At 34.8% G+C, this 20,407-nt stretch overlaps 1 protein-coding gene across 6 annotated transcripts in view; it reads left to right on the forward strand.

Annotated features, from left to right (window-relative positions):
* Positions 1-20,407, forward strand: part of Slc4a10 (solute carrier family 4 member 10) — a 228,877-nt gene that overhangs the window by 100,070 nt on the left and 108,400 nt on the right. For all 6 annotated transcript variants that reach the window (XM_041631596.1, XM_041631597.1, XM_041631599.1 and 3 more), the window contains exons 3-4: positions 11,440-11,586; positions 17,190-17,328. In XM_041631596.1, the coding sequence (XP_041487530.1) occupies positions 11,440-11,586; positions 17,190-17,328 (286 nt within the window). The remainder of the gene's footprint in view (positions 1-11,439; positions 11,587-17,189; positions 17,329-20,407) is intronic.

Raw genomic sequence — 20,407 nt, forward strand, 5'->3', positions numbered from 1 at the left:
CAATGAATGTAAAAGGAATGAACTTAAAGCAGATGCCTGGGTAGTGCTCAAGATAGAACAAACCGAAGGTAAATAAAACAATAAAGACAGTACAGGAATCGAGAACTGAATTCAATAAAGAGAAATATTGAGGAGAGTTCAACCTGGAATGAAAATGGAATTGAAAACCTCAATAAACCAATTTGAAAACTCAACAGAAATACGTGCACGTAGACTGGAACAAGGAGCTAGAATATCAGGACTCTATGATAAAAGCAGAGAAATTAGACCACATAACAAAAGAATATGCAAGATTTTAAAGAACACCAGAAAGGAACTGGTACATGAGCTTCCAGAAGCCATGAAAATGTAATATCTTCAAATTATAGGCATAGATGTGGGGAAGAATCTCAAGTCATTTTCTTAGACTACATTTTCCACAAGACCCCCCCCCAAATTCTTCTTCATACTAAGGAAAGACATCCATATTTATACAAGAATCACACCAAACCAAATATACAAGACCAGAAAAGAAATTCTCATATTGTATCAGAGTTAAGACACAAAATATAAAAAATGAATAAGTAAAGGGTATTGAAAGCTACAAGAGAAAAAAAAAAGTCCAAAGGGAAATCCATCATTGTAACAGGTGATTTCAGTGTGGAAACTTTGTACAGATAGAAGATCCTGGAGGAATTCACTTCAAATTCTAAAATACTGTGACTGACAACATCAGCTATTGTTCCCAGCAAAAACTACCTGTCATACTTAAAAAAGAAGGAAAATTTTCCACGATACAGAAGAATTTATGTACACACCAAACCAAACCTATAGAGAATCTGGACGTGTACTTTTTACTGAAGAGAGGAACAGGAATAGCCATGACACTCTAGGAAGAAAACAAATTGATCTACAATTACTGAAACAAAATACAACTTAGAATAAAAGCAGCAAAAGATAATGACTGCAATCAACACACATAGTCCAACATTAAATTTCAACATTGATAACCACAAGTTTCTAGTTAAAAGACACAAAATAGCTGAATAGATTAAGAAACAATCTAATTTTGTTTGTCATCAAGAAACTCACAAAATGAACTCCATGTTTTTGGTTTGTTGTTTTGTGTGTGTTTTATAGGGTGTTGGTTTCATTTTGATTAGTTTTTAGCAGTTTTTGTCTTACAAACTTTCTTTTGTTTTGATTTTGGTACATTTGTAATAAAAAGGCACTAGCCTTAGCAAAAGGATTTATAGTCTTTGGATGTGATCTTAGTAGTAGTCTTATGTAGCAAATACAAGCATGAGGTGAGGAAAATGCATAGGAAATGTTTGCAAGATACTCTCAACTATCTTTAGAAGTGGTAACTTAAAGCATTTAAAAGATAGTATTTGGAAGATGGTATATACTTTCATTTTGTTACAAAAATAGTAGAATTCTGTATTACAAAAATAAAAAAAACAACTGTTAAATTGTTAGTGCTACACAACAGCGGATAAAGCTCCTTAGCAGTATTTCGTTTTAGAAATGAGTTGACTTTAGCCCCTGCACCCCTTAGAGGTGGTGGAACCTGGGAGAATAGGGCCGATAAATAAGGCACACTAACGTCTCATGCAATAGTCAACTTTATTCAGAGCCTCAGACAATTTATGCTAATAAGAAGGGTCACCTGAGTAAAGTTCTCTTGAGTTAAGCTGTATACAATCACAAGGACAAGCTGCACGTGGCATGGCAAAACCATGTTTCTGCACAGAGGGATCTAAAGGATAGTTTAAATATATAATGAACATCAACAGCGAGCAATACTGAGTAACCCGCAGTGAACGCACTCCTGCGACACCTGGGAGGAGCACAAAAACACATTTTAAGAACAATTCTTTGTTTTGAAAAAACTGAGGTCACAAGACTCTTGTCTTATTTTCTTGTAGTGGTCTCAAGAACTCAGAATTCTCCTCATATGACCCTATTCCTGGACTGTGTTTCAACAAACTTCAGTTTATTTCAAATGTTAAATGAGAGGTTTCAGTTGGGAAATTTCTAAATAATTTTCCAGCGCTAAAGTTTATGATTTCTAAGTGAACTTCCAAACCCCAAGTGTACATTAGAAGGAATTTCATATCTCTTTGTTTAATGTTTCATTGAAACATTTCATTAAAGCATTGAAGCTTTCTAGGCGTCACGTGCACTGCTAGTGGAAATCTGAAAAGGGACTTCTTGTCTATATAGGTTAAGGGCTTCCCAAGGGTTCAATGAAATGTTTGTCTTAATAAGCCGCAAAACTGGCTTTATACTGCCTCAAAGACAAGGGCAATTTGAATTACAGTAGATGTGAAGAAGTGCTTCACGTCTGAATTTTGGTATTGAAAGGGTATGTCTGATTTCATGGGTTATCATTGGTTAACTTTCAAAATATTATTTCAAGGTATAACTTTAAGCATTGTGCAAGTACACACTTCTGGGATTCTTCATAGGTTTCTAAGGATTTCTAATACTAAATGATTGACTATATCCCATTTAGTCTGAATCCCATTTAGTGAGAATTAATAGAGCTATAGATCATTTCTTTAGCTTCCCATTGGCCCCCATCACTCTCTAATTAGTGCCTATTATTAAGTGGTAGATACTATTCCTGATACTAGGAATATAGCAGTGAAGACAAACAAGATAAAAAAAAATATAGAGAGCCTGTATTCTAGACATGCTCTTCTAGTTTGTTCTAGACAAATATTTGATACAGACAGCCTGTCCAATTGGTCTAATTCTCCTACCAGACAGATAACTCGTGGCGTGCAGCAGTAAGAGTGATATAAGTTGCCACAAAAGTTATGTGACTAACTACTTGCTACTCTAAGACTTGGGACATTGCCATTAAAACTGTTGATTCTCTTGTTGTTTACCTGGGCAGTGCTGTGCTACTCAGTCATGTAATCTCCTTTTCTTCATACACCTATGAATACTTGCTTGAACCTACGTGTTATACTTCTTAGTAACACAAGTCTTTTATCATCCTTATATAAAATAAAGGCAACATATACAATTACTTTCTCAATAAAAATTCTAATTGGAGGTTTTTAGCAACTGGGTGAGTTATGGAGCTACAACCAGTTACACACACTCACACACACACACACACACACACACACACACACACACACGTCTGGTGACTGCTGTTGAGATGGGAATCTTGCCAGCCTTTTTGCATTCACAGTATGTGTTCTTGATGGGGACTGGTGGTGGTTACCCATTCCTGCCAGCTTAGCTTCATGTAAGATACTGCCCATTTCAGAAATAACTTACAAACTTTGAATCTCAAAGCAAGGGATTTTAGTTCTGCTTATCTTCTTATTAAATGGTTCTTTAGATGCTACATAAAATAAAAGGATGAAAGAAAAGGTTGCAGAATCGGTTGAACCCTCCTGACAGTGATCTACAAACATGGAAGAGATCCACAGGCCCTACCACATACAGCTGCTCTCGGCAACCAACAGGTTTTAGGAGAGAAGGCATGTAATCAAGTTGTGTACCCCCTGGCAAGCCCTCCACACTCTGATGGTTAGTTCTAAGCTTGGAATCATACAAACAGTCCTGACTACATTCTACAGGATTCTAATTAAACCAAAACTAATAAACAGAGAAAGAACTTATAGGGGTGGAGCTGGTTTAGACAGAATGAAAATGGGAGAGCCCAATGAGAAGTACCAAAATAGATACTATGACATGAGCCAAAGAAACAACAACAACAAACAAACAAACAACAACAACAAAACCCAACCAAACTAGGGGCAGAAGAGCACATGACTCTAACCTCATTTCAGTTTTTTGCTGCTTTCTACTTGCCCCGTTATTTTTTAAAAAATAACTTATTTTTATTCTATTTGCATTGGTGTTTTTGCCTGCATGTATGTCTGTATGAGGGTGTCAGATTTCCTGGATCTGGAGTTAGACAGCTGTGAGCTGCCATGTGGGTGCTGCAAGGTGAGCCAGGGTCCTTTGGAAGAAGAGCCAGTGATCTTAACCACTGAGCCATCTCTCCAGCCCCCTGCCCAGTTATTCTTTCACTCTCTTCACTCAGAAGGAGACATTTACTTGGTATCCCCAAAATAATATAACTATTTCAGAAATTCTTGTGAGACAGGGAAATCTGCCTTATTAAGGTGAGTTGACCAAACTACTTTTGAATGTAGAAAATTGTAAGTGTATCAGATAATAAAGGGGGAAATTTAGGGGCAAGACATATAGAATGATTCATCTTTGCCTTTACTAAGCTGTGATGTCCTGTAACCCCGCCCTGCCCGAATCCCTCCCATCCTCCTAACTCCCTGGTCTTGATTTGTCAATGTTGCTGTTTTCTATAGCTAAAGGTTTTCTCTGTGACTGAATGTTTTCAGTTAACATAGAGGCAGGAAAAGAGTGGCACATCTGGCTCTCAGGGCCTAGCATAAATTTGACTCTATTAATGCTTAGCCATATTGGTAAACTGAATGAATTGCTTTAATCTACAATTTTGTGGAAAAATCATAAAAAAATAGCAGTTTCTTCGTGGTAGTATAAATTATTGTCATGTATATTTAAAGAAATCAATATTTTGTGAAGATCAGAGGAGAATATATTAGTAAAACACAACACAATAGAAGGCTCACTGTAGATATTTATAGGCTTTCATTTTTTGTTTTAAACTCTTGTAGCTATCTCTAGTACTAAGTTACTTAGCATTTATTTACATGCTGCTTTAAGTTTTGTTTCCCCCTTTTCTCTTTATCAAAAAGACATTTAGTAGGCCATGTTTTTATGCCAATTCTGTGTTTAGACATAGTTTCATATGTTGTTGATTTAGAGTTGTTCTTATTTTTAACACCCTCAAGCTTTTCATATGACATTTTGTTATATATTTATCAGCCAGAGTACATTATGCAGACTATTACAGAGATAATAAATGATGCAGTACCTATATACAAAGTAGATACAGAGTAATGCGTACTCAGGTCAGAATGTTACCTGCACCCTGTAACAGGCTTTCTCTTGGGTCACCAACCAGCTCCCAAATCATGACACGGAGACTTATTATTAATTTTGAATGCTCAGCCTTAACTTATCTCTTATTTTAATCTGTTTCTCTTTTTCTGTGTTTTGCCTCAGGTCTTTGTACCTTTCTTTCTATATATCTTATATATCTTAATTTCTATATATCTTACGTTCCTGCTCTTTCAATGTCTGGCGGACAGCTTCCTGGCTTCTGTTCCCATGCATGTCACTCTCTTTCTCTTCTCCTTTTTTTCTCTTGAGCCTGGATTTCTCCTCCTACTTATTCTCTCTGCCTGCCAGCCCTGCCTATTCCTCTCCTGCTTTGCTACTGGCCATTCAGTTTTTTATTAGACCAACAAGGTCTAATAAAAATCAGACAGGCAATGTGAAACAAATGTAACACTTCTTTACATCATTAACAAAGGCAGCAGAAACAAATGAAACACACCTTTACACAGCTAAAGTAATATTCCTCAGCATAAACAGCTGTAATGCATCTTTACATTGTTAAAATAATATTCCACAACTTGCACGTACTTGAGAGCAGAAGACATGCTCTCAATGTCTTTTGTCTCAAAAGACATCGGAGTCATGCTATAGAGATGGTTCACTAGATAAGTGCTTGTCTTGCATGTAACAAAGAACTGAATTCAGATGCAACTTGTGGTGCAAAAGCTTAAGCAGTAGTCTTAGTACTTCTGCAGTTAAGTTTGGAAAGCAGAGGTAGAATTACAGTATTCAAGAGCCAGGTAGCCTAGGGTATGTATCAGGAATCAACAAGGAACTTCTGCCTAATACAAGGCAAAAGAAAAAGTGATATTTGAGGTTGTCGTTTGACCACACATTGTGGCATAAGTGTACTTCACTAACACATATGAACATGTATACAAGCATTTGCAACATATACACATATGTACACATATAAGCACATCTCTCACACATACAGATATCTTAGTGCCTAAAATATTGTGATATGAAAAATTCTTCCATTTCAAAGTATAGATTAGCCGGGCGGTGGTGGCGCACGCCTTTAATCCCAGCACTCGGGAGGCAGAGGCAGGCGGATATCTGTGAGTTCGAGGCCAGCCTGGTCTACAAAGGGAGTTCCAGGACAGGCTCCAAAGTTAGAGAGAAACCCTGTCTCAAAAAAACAAAAAACAAAAAAACAAACAAAGTATAGATTAATGCATTACAAGATTGAACAACTTCCAGTGTTTTATAGATGTTGTACAATCAGAAGAACAGTGTTTGCTTTTAATGCTGCAGTTGGTGTAGAATGCTCACTGGATCCTTGTACATGGTGAGTGGATTTTCACAGTTGGATCCACTTTACTATAGACTTTGTAGACGAATTCTGTACACTAATGATTTTCTTTTTCACGTAACTGGTGACACATGATATGGCATTTGCAGGTTATCTGGGATTCACAGGTATTAAACTGAACCACTTCATCCTTCAGTGCCAGGGTCTCAATTGGGCAAAACAGCTGAAGAGTCTATTTAGACTTAGGTTCTGAACAGTGTTGTGGATAGAACTCAAGCCTATTCTGGTTAAAATGCAAGAGGCTGTCTCAATTATAAGTGAGTGTGAAAATGCTTATGTCTAAAACTGCAGCAATTCAAGATGCCCACAAATGAATTAAAACAGATAAAATCTCCCTCATAAATGGGGAATTGACCGTGAGAGTGGCCTGGTTTGTTGTGCTTACATTGCTTGACGGCCTAAGTACACATCTGGAGGAATGGATTCAAGACAGGTGATAAAACCTATACAAAATAAGATTGATGGGAATCTTGTAGGTATGAATTCCAAAACTTCCTGCAGCTATTTGACTCTGTGCAGAATTTGGTGTATGTCTAGGTAATTGTTTGACCTTGTCTGATGGTTGAGGAATTTTTGTTGTTGTTTAACAAATATTTTTATTTAATAAGAATTAATACCACAGTTGAATTATTTATAACAATTCTCATTGTATGGTAATAAAATTTAATAGTAGGCATGATATATAGCTCAACATAAACAATAATTACATGTTGAATTCAAAGGTTTGGAGGCTTGTCCATATCCTTTGTGTATGTCCAATGACTTCTTGACAATTTTCTTCAGTTCTTCACGTTCTTACTTTAACAGAGCTTCCAGTCATTCCTTTTCAGAAGCAGTGACTTGGTGAACACAGATGTCTCCTACATGCCTTTAAGGGCCACATGAGAGTATCTCAGTGGGTCTGGGTCTAACCTGGCTTCTCTTGATTATGGGATTATAAGATATAAAATGAATTTTTTTCTTCCCAAGTTTGTTTTTGGTGAGTTCACAGTAACAAAAATTAAATTAGGTTATTATTTACAGATCATCAGTTTGGGTGGAAATCTACTAGTTATTCGTTCTGTCCTAAACTAGCTGACTCCTACATCTGTAGTCAACAAAAGCTGACTAGTTATTCCTCAGCCTCGCACATGATCTCATCATTTGCTCTCCTGATTTGAACATGCTTGCATGGTGGCTGGAATTATCAAAAGCAATAGAGAATAAAAACCTGTAAGTATTGTCCTCAGAACTAGGACCTACCATCAGGTTGTAGAGAGCCACCAAGAGTCTTGGAAATACCCTGTGATATTTGGCTAATGACTAAGCAAGATGTAACTCATTCCTGGCACTGGAACTTTTACTTGGTGGCATAATATGTCTAATTGAGGCATTGTCTCCTGCATTATATACTGACTCCATATAATTACTTTCATATATTTATATTTTAGGATGCTTCTCCTTTTAGGTTTCCATATGATTTTTCAAAAGGCCTTTGGTGAAGTTGTCTTTCCCCATATTCCTTCCCTTATCCTGCTTTCCTATCCCACTCCCTATTTAATCCTCCTCTTCTAGTTTCCCCTTTATCCGACACTCCAATCCACTTCTACTCCTTGGGCGATCCTCTCCTCCTCTTTGGTCCCTTAATAGGTACTTAACCTCTGTGGCTATTTGGATTATAGCACATATATTGAAAGTATAAAAACTAACATGCAGTATTTGTCTTTTGGGGTCTGGGTTACCCTACTCAGGATGATTATTCCTAATTTCACTCATTTACTTGCAAATTTTATACTTTAATTTTCTTAACAGTTGAGCAATAATTTCATTGTTTAAATATATAATGTTTTCATTATCTAGTCATTAGTTGGTGGGCCTTTAGTCTATTTTCAATCTCTGGATATTATGAATAGAAGAGCAATGAAAATGAATGAGCAACTATTTCCTTAACAGGCTTTAGAGTCCTTTGGGTATTTGTACAAGAGTTATATAGCCAGATTATGCCACAGTACCTTTTAAACTAGATGGAGGTCTTGGCTATGCCTCTTTTGATGAACAACTGTGAGGCTTTCAAGATTTCTACTTTCTACCTAGTATAGTCATTAATGAGGCTTTTCTTTGTAATGAATACAAATATGGACCAAGAGCAGGTAAATGTGACCAGTATTCATTTAATGCTTTCTTTTTCTTTTAGCAAAGCAAAACATGTAGCAGTCTAATTATATATCCTTGCTGTATGCACACATGAATTCATATTGAATTTCTTCTTTTTCCCTATTATTTTCCTCAACAAAGACTTTCTGTTGCGTTAGAAATTTTTGATAAATTAAAATAAACAATGTCTTCTGTTTTTAGACACTTTTAGAGTCTACATTGTGTTAAAATCACATGCTTACTCAGCTTAATATATGTACTTGACTATTCCCTGTGATTGACATATCTAGTTATAGCAACCCAGGAATTATGTACCAGCTGTGTGGTATAGTCATTTCACAGCTAAAACCCAATTCTCTTTGTGAGCACATGGTTTGACTTCCTTCAGGCCAGACAAAGACATATTGTTATTAACATTAGCCACAAAATGCATCTTTTTCTTTGTTGTGCAACATCAACATTATACATGCTGCAGCCACCTCTACATCAAGAACTGCTTTAGTGATGCTGTTGTTCTATAATTAAAATATTTACAATTTTGATTCTTTACAACACAATAGTATCAACATAATTTAAGTGTCAAACCAAGGTTTAATATGGTTTGTTCACAGAGGTAATATTGTTTTTATTAAGTCATTCTTTTGTTCTATGGGAAAAAGTGTATTTTCTCTTTACTGACACACATGTTAAAAAAATAAGTTCTGACCTTTAGGGGAGATATTTTTCCCTTTCCACTACTGTTTTTTATTTGCATCTCTTATTCTCAGAATTCATTGTAAGTTCTATGGAAACTTCTCTGCTATCGAGCTTTTCATTTAACAAAGACTTAACGAAGGAAGGATTTGGATTAAGTTTCCAAAGACTTCTTGAAGAAAACACTCAGGCACGATTTGGCAAGAAATTGAGTAGAGTGATCACATTTTTAGCTTTCAGTCTAAATTACAGGGATGATTGGGCTTTGATATGCAAATGGTATATTTATTTATTCATTTTTTATGAAACATTTTTTAATTTGATCATATTTTTACAGTTCCCCAAATCCTCCCTACCCACCCAATTTCTTCCTTTTTCTTTCTCCAAACAAATATAAAACAAAACAAAGATTAAAAATTCCAAAACAAAACAAAAAACGAGAGAGAGAGAGAGAGAGAGAGAGAGAGAAAGAGAAAGTTTGAGAGAGTTTGTTTTATGTTGTCTACCTACTTTTGGGCATGTAGCCTGCCCTGGTGTAGATGGTATACCTGGTGATAGTCCATGAGAGAAAATTGGTTTGCCCTTTCTTAGCAGGAATCAATTGCAAATGCATTCTATTTAGGGCTGACTCTTTGTTTTCAAATTCCTGAAATTTAACATTACCATAAGAATTTTTGTTAGGGTTCTCTCTGTGTGTTAGTTAGATAGGAGTGCCATTACAAGATGCCACAGGATGGCTTAAGACTACAGAATTTAATTTTCTTATAGTTCTAGATGTAGGGCGCCTATGGCAGGGGTAGGTAGCGGTCTCTCATATTCTTCTGTGTGCCCCTACTTAGAAAGCAACTGATGTCTTAATCTCTCCTCTTTCAGAATGCTGATTACATCTGGGTTATTTTATAACATTGTCTCACTTTGATTGCCTCTGTGAATGCCGAGATTCCAAATTTGTCACAATCAGTGTTGAATATTTAACATTTGAGATTTTGGAGGAGATAAATAGCCCCAGGAATTGGTATTATGGCATATGTACTATTTTGTGCTTGAGGAAGATTTTAGAGTTAAAATATAAGTATTTTCTTAAGGGAGTCAAACAATATAATTTTTTAAGTTGTGCTTTACTTATACATATTTTATCTTAATTGCTTATTTTCTGAAAATAAATTTCTTTGTTCCGATTAAGTGACATGTATAGCTGTGAACAAAGTTACTATAGCTATTTATGTGCAAGTTTTTCTTTGTACATAATTATTAAGACATTTAGGTAAAATCTAATGAACTAATTTGATATTTAAAGTAAATTCTAGATATGTAGGCTATTCAGATTACAATATAGACACAATGATTATTTAGAATCTAATCTAGAATAAGACCTTAAAATTTCCAAAATAATTGCCTCAGTATTGATGCTACACCAAAATGTAACCATCAAAGGGGGAAATAGATGTTCTAATAATCTTGCTGAAAGTTGATGAGAGTCCAAAACAAGACAATACCAGTTGGGATAGTGAAGAGAACCTGAGATGAATGGATAGATGGTATATTCATTAAGATAGATGACAGATAATTCATACCTGAGCAAAAGAAAAACATGAGTTTCATAGACTTGTTGAAGATGAAATGTCTCTGAGAAGGTTGTTTAAGTGACAATGTCTGGTGGGTAAGTAATCTGTAGATTGTGAGTTCAAGAGAGAAGTCTGACATCAAGGTGTATGTCTTAGAGCTTATAGTGCACACACACACACATGCAAGGATAGACAATGTCATCCCCAGCTTTCAATGAGTAAATAAAAGAAGAGTCAACAAAGGAAATAATATGAATGAAATGAAACACAAAGAAGAGAATGGCTAAAAAAAATAAAAACATCCTTGTCATTTTGTAGGGACACAATTATAATCTTTTTATTATAAATAGTAGTAGAAAATTGGTAAAATAAAACAAGTAAGTGTAGGGAGTAAGCAGATAATTTTCTAATGAAGAATATAATTATAGTTATGGTATGGTGAATAATAACAGATACATTATTAAGACAGTTAAAATAAGAATAGTTGCAAAACTACAGCAAAATGCCTACTATTATTAATTTTACGTTTACATCTGTGGTACACTTAACTAAGTATCTTTTTAAAAACTATGCTAAAAGAAATCAAGCTTCTACTATAAGTAGTCAAAAATAATTTACCATTTTGACTTGGATTGAACTGAGATTCCCTTAACATGGAAATCATCATCTTCTGTGTTCTGAATTACTGAGAGGTTTAATTCGTGTACTTGTTTTGTAATGAAGGTCATCGAACATTATTTATTGGAGTTCATGTGCCCCTGGGTGGAAGAAAAAGTCACCGTCGTCACAGGCATCGTGGTCATAAGCACAGGAAGAGGGACAGAGAGAGAGATTCGGGACTAGAGGACGGTCGAGAGTCACCTTCTTTCGGTAAGCCTCATTCTCTTTGTTTTAATAAGTTATTCCCCCAGTGCAGAAGCCACTGTGTTTCTATGCTACCTATTCTTTCCTCCCAAATGTTTTAGTATCTTTACTGAGGCTTATACTTAAGATCTGCTTCTTTAGGCACAACACAATTTCATGGGCAGTCTCTAAACAATATAACTCCCTGCACATAACATTTGTCAAATCTCTTTAGCAGGATCAATCATTTGCCTTTAATACTATTCTACAATGGGTAAAATCAAATACTCAGTCACTTTTTGAGAATGATACCATGCTCTAAACACCATCACACTCAATTGGAGACTTGATATTTTGTATAGTGAGGACGTGTAATAAATATTTCTATACTGAAAGAAAGCCTCAAAGAAAGAAAACCATCCCACAATCCCAGAGAACCTAGAAAACAATGAGAGAAATACATAGATCTAATCTACAGGGGTAGTAGAAAAAGACAAAATCTCCTGAGTAAATTGGGAGCATGGGCACCTTGGGAGAGGGTTGAAGGGGAGGGCAGAGGCAGGGAGGGGAGTAGAGAAAAATGTAGAGCTCAATAAAATAAAAAAAAATATTTTCAAGGCAAATCATTTTCTCACTTGCAAGGAGTCCAGAGAAAACATTAGAAGATATTACTGCAAGTGCCTCAGGGTTTTTCTGAATTTACTTTCCAATGGCATGTAGGATAAGTAGGAAGAACTCCAAGGTGCATGAGGATTATCTGCTGTGAATCTGGATATTCCATGTTGCTTGTTGTAAAGTATTGTACGGATCAGTGAAACAGAATAATTTGAGCTAGAATTTCTAGGTCAATCATCAATTTAACAATGTCTTTGAAAAAGTGTTTGAAGTTTGTCGCTCTTTAGAATTCTCTCGCTCCAGTACATGCTCCACACTGTCATATGTAATGCTACTTGTTATCTGCCTCAGGGTTTTAATAACCTGGCTATTTTTAAAGGAAAGGCCTTTTAAAAGTGAGCATTCTTAGGACACAGACAAGTGATAGCTGCTTTAGGTTCACCAGAACCAAGAGCTGGAATGTGATTTCTTGGTGAGTTCAAAAGTGTTTGTGTAGTAGTGGCAATGAGGATGTTTAATAGTATAAAATATTTTCTAACAACAAATAAGGTTATATCACTAATTTTTAAGCAGTTTTAGGTGTATGTATGTATGTATGTGTTCATGTATATATACATGTTTGTGTGTGTAACATACATGTGTATGTGCATCCATATTGGGTTCAGAGCCTTATTTTTCTGAGACAGGGCCTCTTAGTGAATTTGGGGTTAACTGGTTTGTAGAAGGCCTGGACACTGAGCACCGGGGCTCCTCCTCTCTCAACATCCCTGTGGTGCTGGGGTTATTGACTTGTGCTGTCAGGCCTGGCTTATGTGTGATTGCTAGGGATCTAAACTCAAGTTGCCATGCTTGCTCAACAAGCACTTTACTGACTATTCCATCTCTATCCCTTCCTTTAGATACTGCAGTTAACAAATAGAGTTTTTATAAAAATGTGATGTAAATAGGTAATACTCCTTTCTTTTCTAGCAAATGGGAATTGTTCAATTTTTTCATTGTTAGTTTTAGTGTCATCCTTACTATCTTTGTATAATTAAAAGTTATGTTTTTAAGTAAGACTATTAATGAGTATTTTAGAATGACCAGTTTGAAAAATGATTTTTCTCCATTAGCCTCTCAAAGAATGTGACAAGAAGATTAAGAGGATTATGTCAGTTACCGCTGGTTAATCTATAAGCAGTAGAAATAAGTTTGAAAAAATAAATTCTATTATCCAGTTATTTAAAATATGGACACAAAGATACTGTATATAATAACACCATCTTGGGATTAGACAGAGGACTTTTCTAGATTTAGATGGCAAGTTGAATGCACACTTCAGGATAAATGGAGGAGATATAGAAAACCTGAATGCAAAGAGATATTTTTTGATAAGTTATAGCTTTTTGCTTTTATTTTAACTCCTAATTTGGTGATAGATAATAACAAAATGTTTTGAATTTTTTTATTTTTTCTATAGTATACTAGCAGTATTCACAGGCACTAAGACATAGATTAATACTTGCCCAACTCCCAGAACTATGACTCAGAAACACCCAATTAACAACCAACTTCCTGACCCCAGAATCCTCTCTGCATTTTCAAGATCACTACTCTTATTTCTCTAGGAGACTCACTCCTTCTTCCTAAATGGAGTATTTTTCAAGTTCTTTAATTTATATAAAGAAGATCCTTCAGCAGGCCCTTGTTCAATATTCTTTTTATATGACTAATGTTTTTGATATAGCTTTATTTTATTCATTTTCATTATTATGTAGTAAAAATGTACTTTTGTATATTAAGCATCTTACTCTTGATAGAAATTTAAAGTGTTCGAGCCACTGTGGGTAAAATCATGTGGATACTTCTATTTATGCCTGTCAGTGCACATTTTATATTCATGAGTCAGATTGGTCATTGCAGCACTATGGGATGTGTATTTTTCAACGTTATCAGGTAATACCAAATACTTTCTCTTAACTAGGTATGTGTTTATACTCCGACTAACAAAGTATGAGTACTTATTTCACTTTACTCTTTCAATTAAGAGTTGATAGTGCTGCTGTGTTAATAGGAAATATTCTAGAAATATGAGGAATAGCACCTCATTGCTTTAATTTAGTTTTCTTTACCAACAATTGAATTGGGAAAATGCAATTGCTTCTTGATAGCTTGCTTTGTGAAGTGACTATCAAAGTTATATGTTTACAATTAGATTTTTTCTTACTGAGATGTTGAACTTTGTATATTAGGAATATAATTACTTTGCTGATTTTTCATGATCCAAATAACTTCTAATAATTAGGGTTAATGTTTTATTTATTTTGTTATGATGTCCCTCCCTAATTTTATTAATTTAGATTTCCCTCTCCATCTTCTAGTTAATTTGGCTGTTTGCAATCTTGTTGATATTTTTTTAAAAGAATCAACTCTCATAGACCATTTTAGTTTTTGTTGTTGTTGTTGTGCTTTATCCTGTTTGCTTCTATTTCATTGATTTCAGTCCTGATATTTTTTCATACTTGTTTCTTGATTATTTCTCTTTTGGGTATTATTTCTTGCATTTCTAATGAAATATCTACAATTTTATGTAGTCACTTGGTATGAACTTTCCTCTTAGAACTGCCTTCATTATGTTTCATAGTTTTGGGCATGTTGTGTTTTCAGTTTCATTCAATTCTAAAAGTTTTAATATTTATTTCTTTATTTCTGTTTTGGCGTACATTTCATTCAGTAGTAGCTCTTCATTTTCCACAAGTTTGTATACTTTCTTTTACTTCTGTTGTTGATATCCAGCTTAATCCTTGGTGGTCAGAAAAGATGCAGAGTGTTATTTTACAACTGAGGCTTACCTTGTGCCCAAGTATGTGGTAAGTTTTGGAGGAAGTTTCACGAACTTCCTAGAAGAGAGTATATTCTTTTGTGTTTGGATAAAATACATGTGTGGCGGTCTATTTTATTTATGATGTTATTTCACTACAGAATTTCTGGTTTTTTGTTTTTGTTTTTGTTTTTTTTTTTTGGTCTGGGTGACTCATCTATTCGTGAGTGGAGTATTGAAATATCCCCTCATCATTGTGTGAGTGTGGATATGTATGTTTAGCTCTAATAGTTTTTCTTTTATTAATTTTTGTGCCCTTGCATTTGGTTCATAAATTTTTAGAGCTGCATTCTCCTCTTGGTGGATTTTTTTTTTTCTTTCATAAGCGTCTAATGTCCTTTCTTTGCACTTTTGGTCAGTCTTAGTTTGAGGAATGTTTAATCACATACCAAAATGAATGAACCTACTTGTTTCTTGGGTCCATTTGCTTGGAATAACTTTCTCCATTCTTTTATCCTAAGTTGATATATATCCTTGATGGTGAGGTATGGTTTCCTAGGATGCAGCAGAGAGTTAGATCCCATTTTCCAATTTAATCTTTTCATTGAGGAATTGAAACTATTTGTACTGAGAGTTATCAATGAGCAGTGTTTATTGATTCCTGTTGTTTTCTTTGATATGCTGTGACTTTTGCCTTCTTTTGATTTTCTGTTCTGGAATTACGTATTCTTTTTGTCTCAACACTTGAGATTTTGTGCAATCTGTTAGTGAGACTTACCTTTGAGGTTGCTGTTTGACATCTTATATTTTTTGTGACCAGTCTTATTTCAATTTGGATTTACTTTAGTGATTCTATTATTTCTTTGTTAAATTCTAATTTTGTATCTTGAATTGTTTTCATTATTTCATTCATTAAAGCATTAATTCATAGCCTCTTTTAGGTCCTTTAACATATTCACAATAGCTATTTTGAAGTCTTTGTCATGATTAGTTATACTGTACTTCTCAGGACCTACTACAATAGGTAGCACCCGTAGAGGGATATTGTCGTGACTCTTCACACTTGTGTTTTTGCACTGGTGTCTAGGCATCTAGAGTTAGGATGTTTGAGGTGTCCCTTGATGTTACTTTCTCATATTTTCTTTTGTTTGATGGATAGTCCAGTCTTTTGTGGCTGTTGCTAGTCTCTGGATCCTAGACAAGTGCAATAACTGTTGGGTCCTTGATAGTTCTTTTGAGTTCTAGTCCACTGCAGCCACTTGGGGGATCCTGGAAGAAAATGTTGGTGTGTATTGGTGGCTAACACAAAGAAATAGAGATGGACTAGAAGAGAAGGATAAGAAGGTATTTTGGAAAGAGCTAAACTTGGTCCCCACCAAGAAGCAGAGTATGAAGTACTCAAGTAGAAGTAAGGTGGCAGGAGGGGCTCCTAGAGGCAGGAGGATGAAGGATAAATCTGTAGAAACAAAAATGAAGGGGGTAGGAGGAACCCGGAATTTATGTTTTAATTTCGTTATTGCCATATCTTCATATCTTCATAAAAGAATACTCAGAGGATAAGATATTAGCCTTTAGGAAAATTTCTCTGTGTTGTCAATTTTACTTCCACTGCATATTTTAGTAAATATAAACACAGATTTTCTGATCTTACTTATGCTATATATCTAGTTCATACTTTTTTGTTATATTTTTCTATAAACATATTTTATGAAACTATTGACTGAAGATTATATTATAGTAGCCTATGATTTCAGAAACTACCACAAAATCAATAAATACCAATATTTTAAGGAGAAAATTAATTTATATTTACTTAATTTATATTAAGTAAGAGAATTCTTCTTTTTGGTAGGATATATATTATATAATATATTGTACTACTTTATAAAGTATCTAATTCCAATAGATAAAAAACAGGTATTGGATAACACATGTTGAATGTCTATTGGAACAAAACTCAAATCCTTTTTAATCATATCAACGTACTGTTGAATAGTCATGAAAAGACTTTAGTGAATAGAGCATAAAACCCAAAAAACAATTTTTATCTTAAAAGAATTAAAAGCCAGAGAAGAAGGCATTTGTTATTTTGAACTCAAGTAAATAGTATCCTTTATTAAATAGACTATACTCATTTAGTAAATTGCTATTTTTGAAGCATTTAAGCCATGTAGCTGTGATAGACACATGTCCTTCTGTATGATTTTCTTCCTAGATACCCCGTCACAACGGGTGCAGTTTATTCTTGGAACTGAGGACGATGACGAGGAGCACATTCCCCATGACCTTTTCACAGAACTGGATGAGATTTGCTGGCGTGAAGGGGAAGATGCCGAATGGAGAGAGACAGCCAGGTAAAGATTGGGGTTGAGACAGAAGGACCTCCCACACCAGAAGTGAAAGAATATTTCTTTATAAATTAGGTCATCAGAAGAATAGAGTCCCAGTGCCTCGATTCTGCAAGCGTTTATGAGCTTTGCAGCTTTCTGAACTTGCTCATCTGACCTGGGCAGATCCTCTCCTGGGTTTTGGGTCAGAGTGACTTCTGAAGGCAGTAATCAAGTAGTGATGCCGAGTAGCTCCAGCTGCGGTCTTAAAGATAAACAGTAACAGGACTTGTGTGCTGTCGGGACTACAGTGGAGATCAAGTCATTTGTTTCCCTCTTCTCAACTGCTGACTTACACTCAAACTGCTGCTATCATTTGATAATTTCACTGTGGAGCTTTTTTAAAAATAAAAAGTGAACACAAAAAGAGGCTTTAGTTACACTCTTCAATTTCACGTAGTATTTGGTGAAGAATAAGAATATTTTATCCTGTTTTTCTAGGATAGGAGTACATTAAATTGAGTGTTTAATTTTTTTAAATATCTTCTGAAAATCTTTTTCTATCATTTGTAATTAATATTTTGATAGTGCCATATAATTGATGAATTACTCTAAAAATCATGCATTAAATTTTATGCCTTTAATTAATTTGTGCTCGTTTATACTTAATAATTCTTATTTAATAATCATTTATGGAGTATTACATGGTATGTAGGACAGCAGCAGCAAAAACATTAGATCTTGCTTTCACTAATTTCGCAGTCTAGTTTAGGCACAAAGACATAATTGGAAATGTTGCATGATGAATGCTGTGACTAAGGAATGCAGAGTGATTGGGAAAGCCTAGGGCTGCCCTTGGTCTACTGCTCTCCAGATCTGTATGTGACTATGACTCACCTGAGGCCTAACTAAAATGTAGATTTTGTATAAATTAGGCATAGAGTCTCTAGTTCTTTATTTTTGTATCAGAAATATAAATTTATGCAATATTTTAAATTTCCTCATTGCTATAAACCGAACTTCATATAGTCAATATTGATGGAAATTTAAGTTTTTTTTCCAAATAAAATGTACTATAATGATTCATTTCTTTATCAAGCTTCCATTTGATGTGACATAAAATCCTTTAATTTGAGGACCACATTCCTGATGCAAGAACCTTTACTGCAAGAGTAACTGATAATGGGGTCACACAGGATGGATGGTTCCTAGGTGGACTCATTTTTTTTTGTTTTGCTTTGTTTTTCTACTTTTTAATTTAATATATTTTGAGATTTTCATTAATGGCTATTGTATTTACATCATACTAATATACTTCCTCTTTCTATTCCAACTCCTCCCATGTAAATACAACAACATAATTGAGATTTATTTTTTTAACTTTAAGATTATAATATAATTACATTTTGTTCTATTATTTCCTCCCTCTATAGCAATGGCTCTCTTCCTTCCTAATGCTATGATCCTTTAATACAATTTCTCATATTGCAGTACACTGTAGTTTTGCTTCTGTTATGAACTGTAATGTAAATATCTGATAGTGATCCCCAAAGGGTTGTGATCCACAGGTTGAGAACTTCTCTAAACCCTCCCATATTCCCCTTCTTTCTCTCTTTAAAATTAAGTAATTTTTTCAGTAATTGTTATTGTATGTATATTTATATGTGTGTGTATATATACACATATATCCCTAAATATAACATGCTCAGTCTCTCTCTCTATAATATATATATATATTATGTAATTTATATATAACATTTTATGTGTGTGCATAATATGAATATATGTAAGCACACACATATATATGTGTGTTTTCAGGGATGATCATTTGTTATTGAATAACCACTCATTGTATTTTTCCCTGGAAAAGACTATTTCTCTATCATTATTCCTTATTTGCCTGAAGTTATTTGTATATGGTGTAGGCTTCATGGGCTTTTCCCATTTGACTTTGACATTTCTGTTGGTTTCTGTGTTCAGTTCATGTTTGGTTAGTCATGTTATTGAGACTGTGTCGATATAGCTTCTGATGTTACTAGGAGATACAATCTCACAGAAAACTTCCTGATTCTCTGGCTCTTACCACCTTTCCCCCTCCTCTTTCACAACGTTCGCTGAGCCTTAAGTGTACAAGTATTTTGCCAGTGTATCCCCAGGGACTGTGCTCCACACCTCTGCATTTTGACTAGGTGTGCTTTCTGTAGTGGTCTTTATCTTTTGCAAAGAGTTTTCTCCAAGAAGTGTAAAGACTACATTTATCGGTGGGTATAAGGACATAGGTTTATATGCTTGTTAGGGACGAGGCTGGTTTAGTAAATCGTGGTTGTCGGTTTTCCTCCAAGATTCCTGACTTCACTAGTACTGAGTAGTTAGCTAAGCTCCCCATAACAGGCATGATTTTCCTCTTGTTTATCAGTTCTAGAGTCCTTTAGAGAGCTGCTGGTCACTGGTAGTGTATGCACCATTACTGTACTCTCAGGGTATTACTGTCTTGTGATTTTCTTTTCTTTCAATCTTCATAATAGAAATGAGAATTGAAATTGAAACTTACATTTTTGTCTTGAGTATCTCTTTGTTTTTAGAATTGTTGGAAAGTTTCTACTTTCTAGATCATATAATGGCCTGTTTATTTGATTCAGAAATCTGCTTATAACTTTCCCAGTCTCAGAAAGCTGGCAAGTAGCAGAAGGAACATTAGAAACGTCTATCACTCTCAGAGTTGAGCAGGCAAGATTTCATCATGCTCTAATAGAGTGACTTGAATAATGTGCTCATCCGAAATGTCCAGAGTGTGTAGCTCTCTTAAGGCATAAGAGAACTGATCTAGTTAATTATTAGCATCCTCTATTAAGACTGGGTAGGATTCATATTTATGGCTGTACTTTTAGAGTCTGAAGCATGTCACAGCTGTTTGAAGTTCATGGAGACATCTGATGAACAATCAGAATAGACATTTAAGAAAAAGGTGCGTGTATTTTGGCTGAGAAGCAACACTTCAAGGAAAACAGAATGTAGTTATTGGAGATTTAAATTCTACTGAGTTTTAAAGTGACAGAAGTAGCTTTGTTTTTGTTGCCTTTGTTCATTTAAAAATAATCTGAATTAA

The sequence above is a fragment of the Microtus oregoni genome, unplaced genomic scaffold (genome assembly GCF_018167655.1).
Source record: "Microtus oregoni isolate MIOR12 unplaced genomic scaffold, Mior012 000037F_ref0000500, whole genome shotgun sequence".
Taxonomy (NCBI): Eukaryota; Metazoa; Chordata; class Mammalia; order Rodentia; family Cricetidae; genus Microtus; species Microtus oregoni.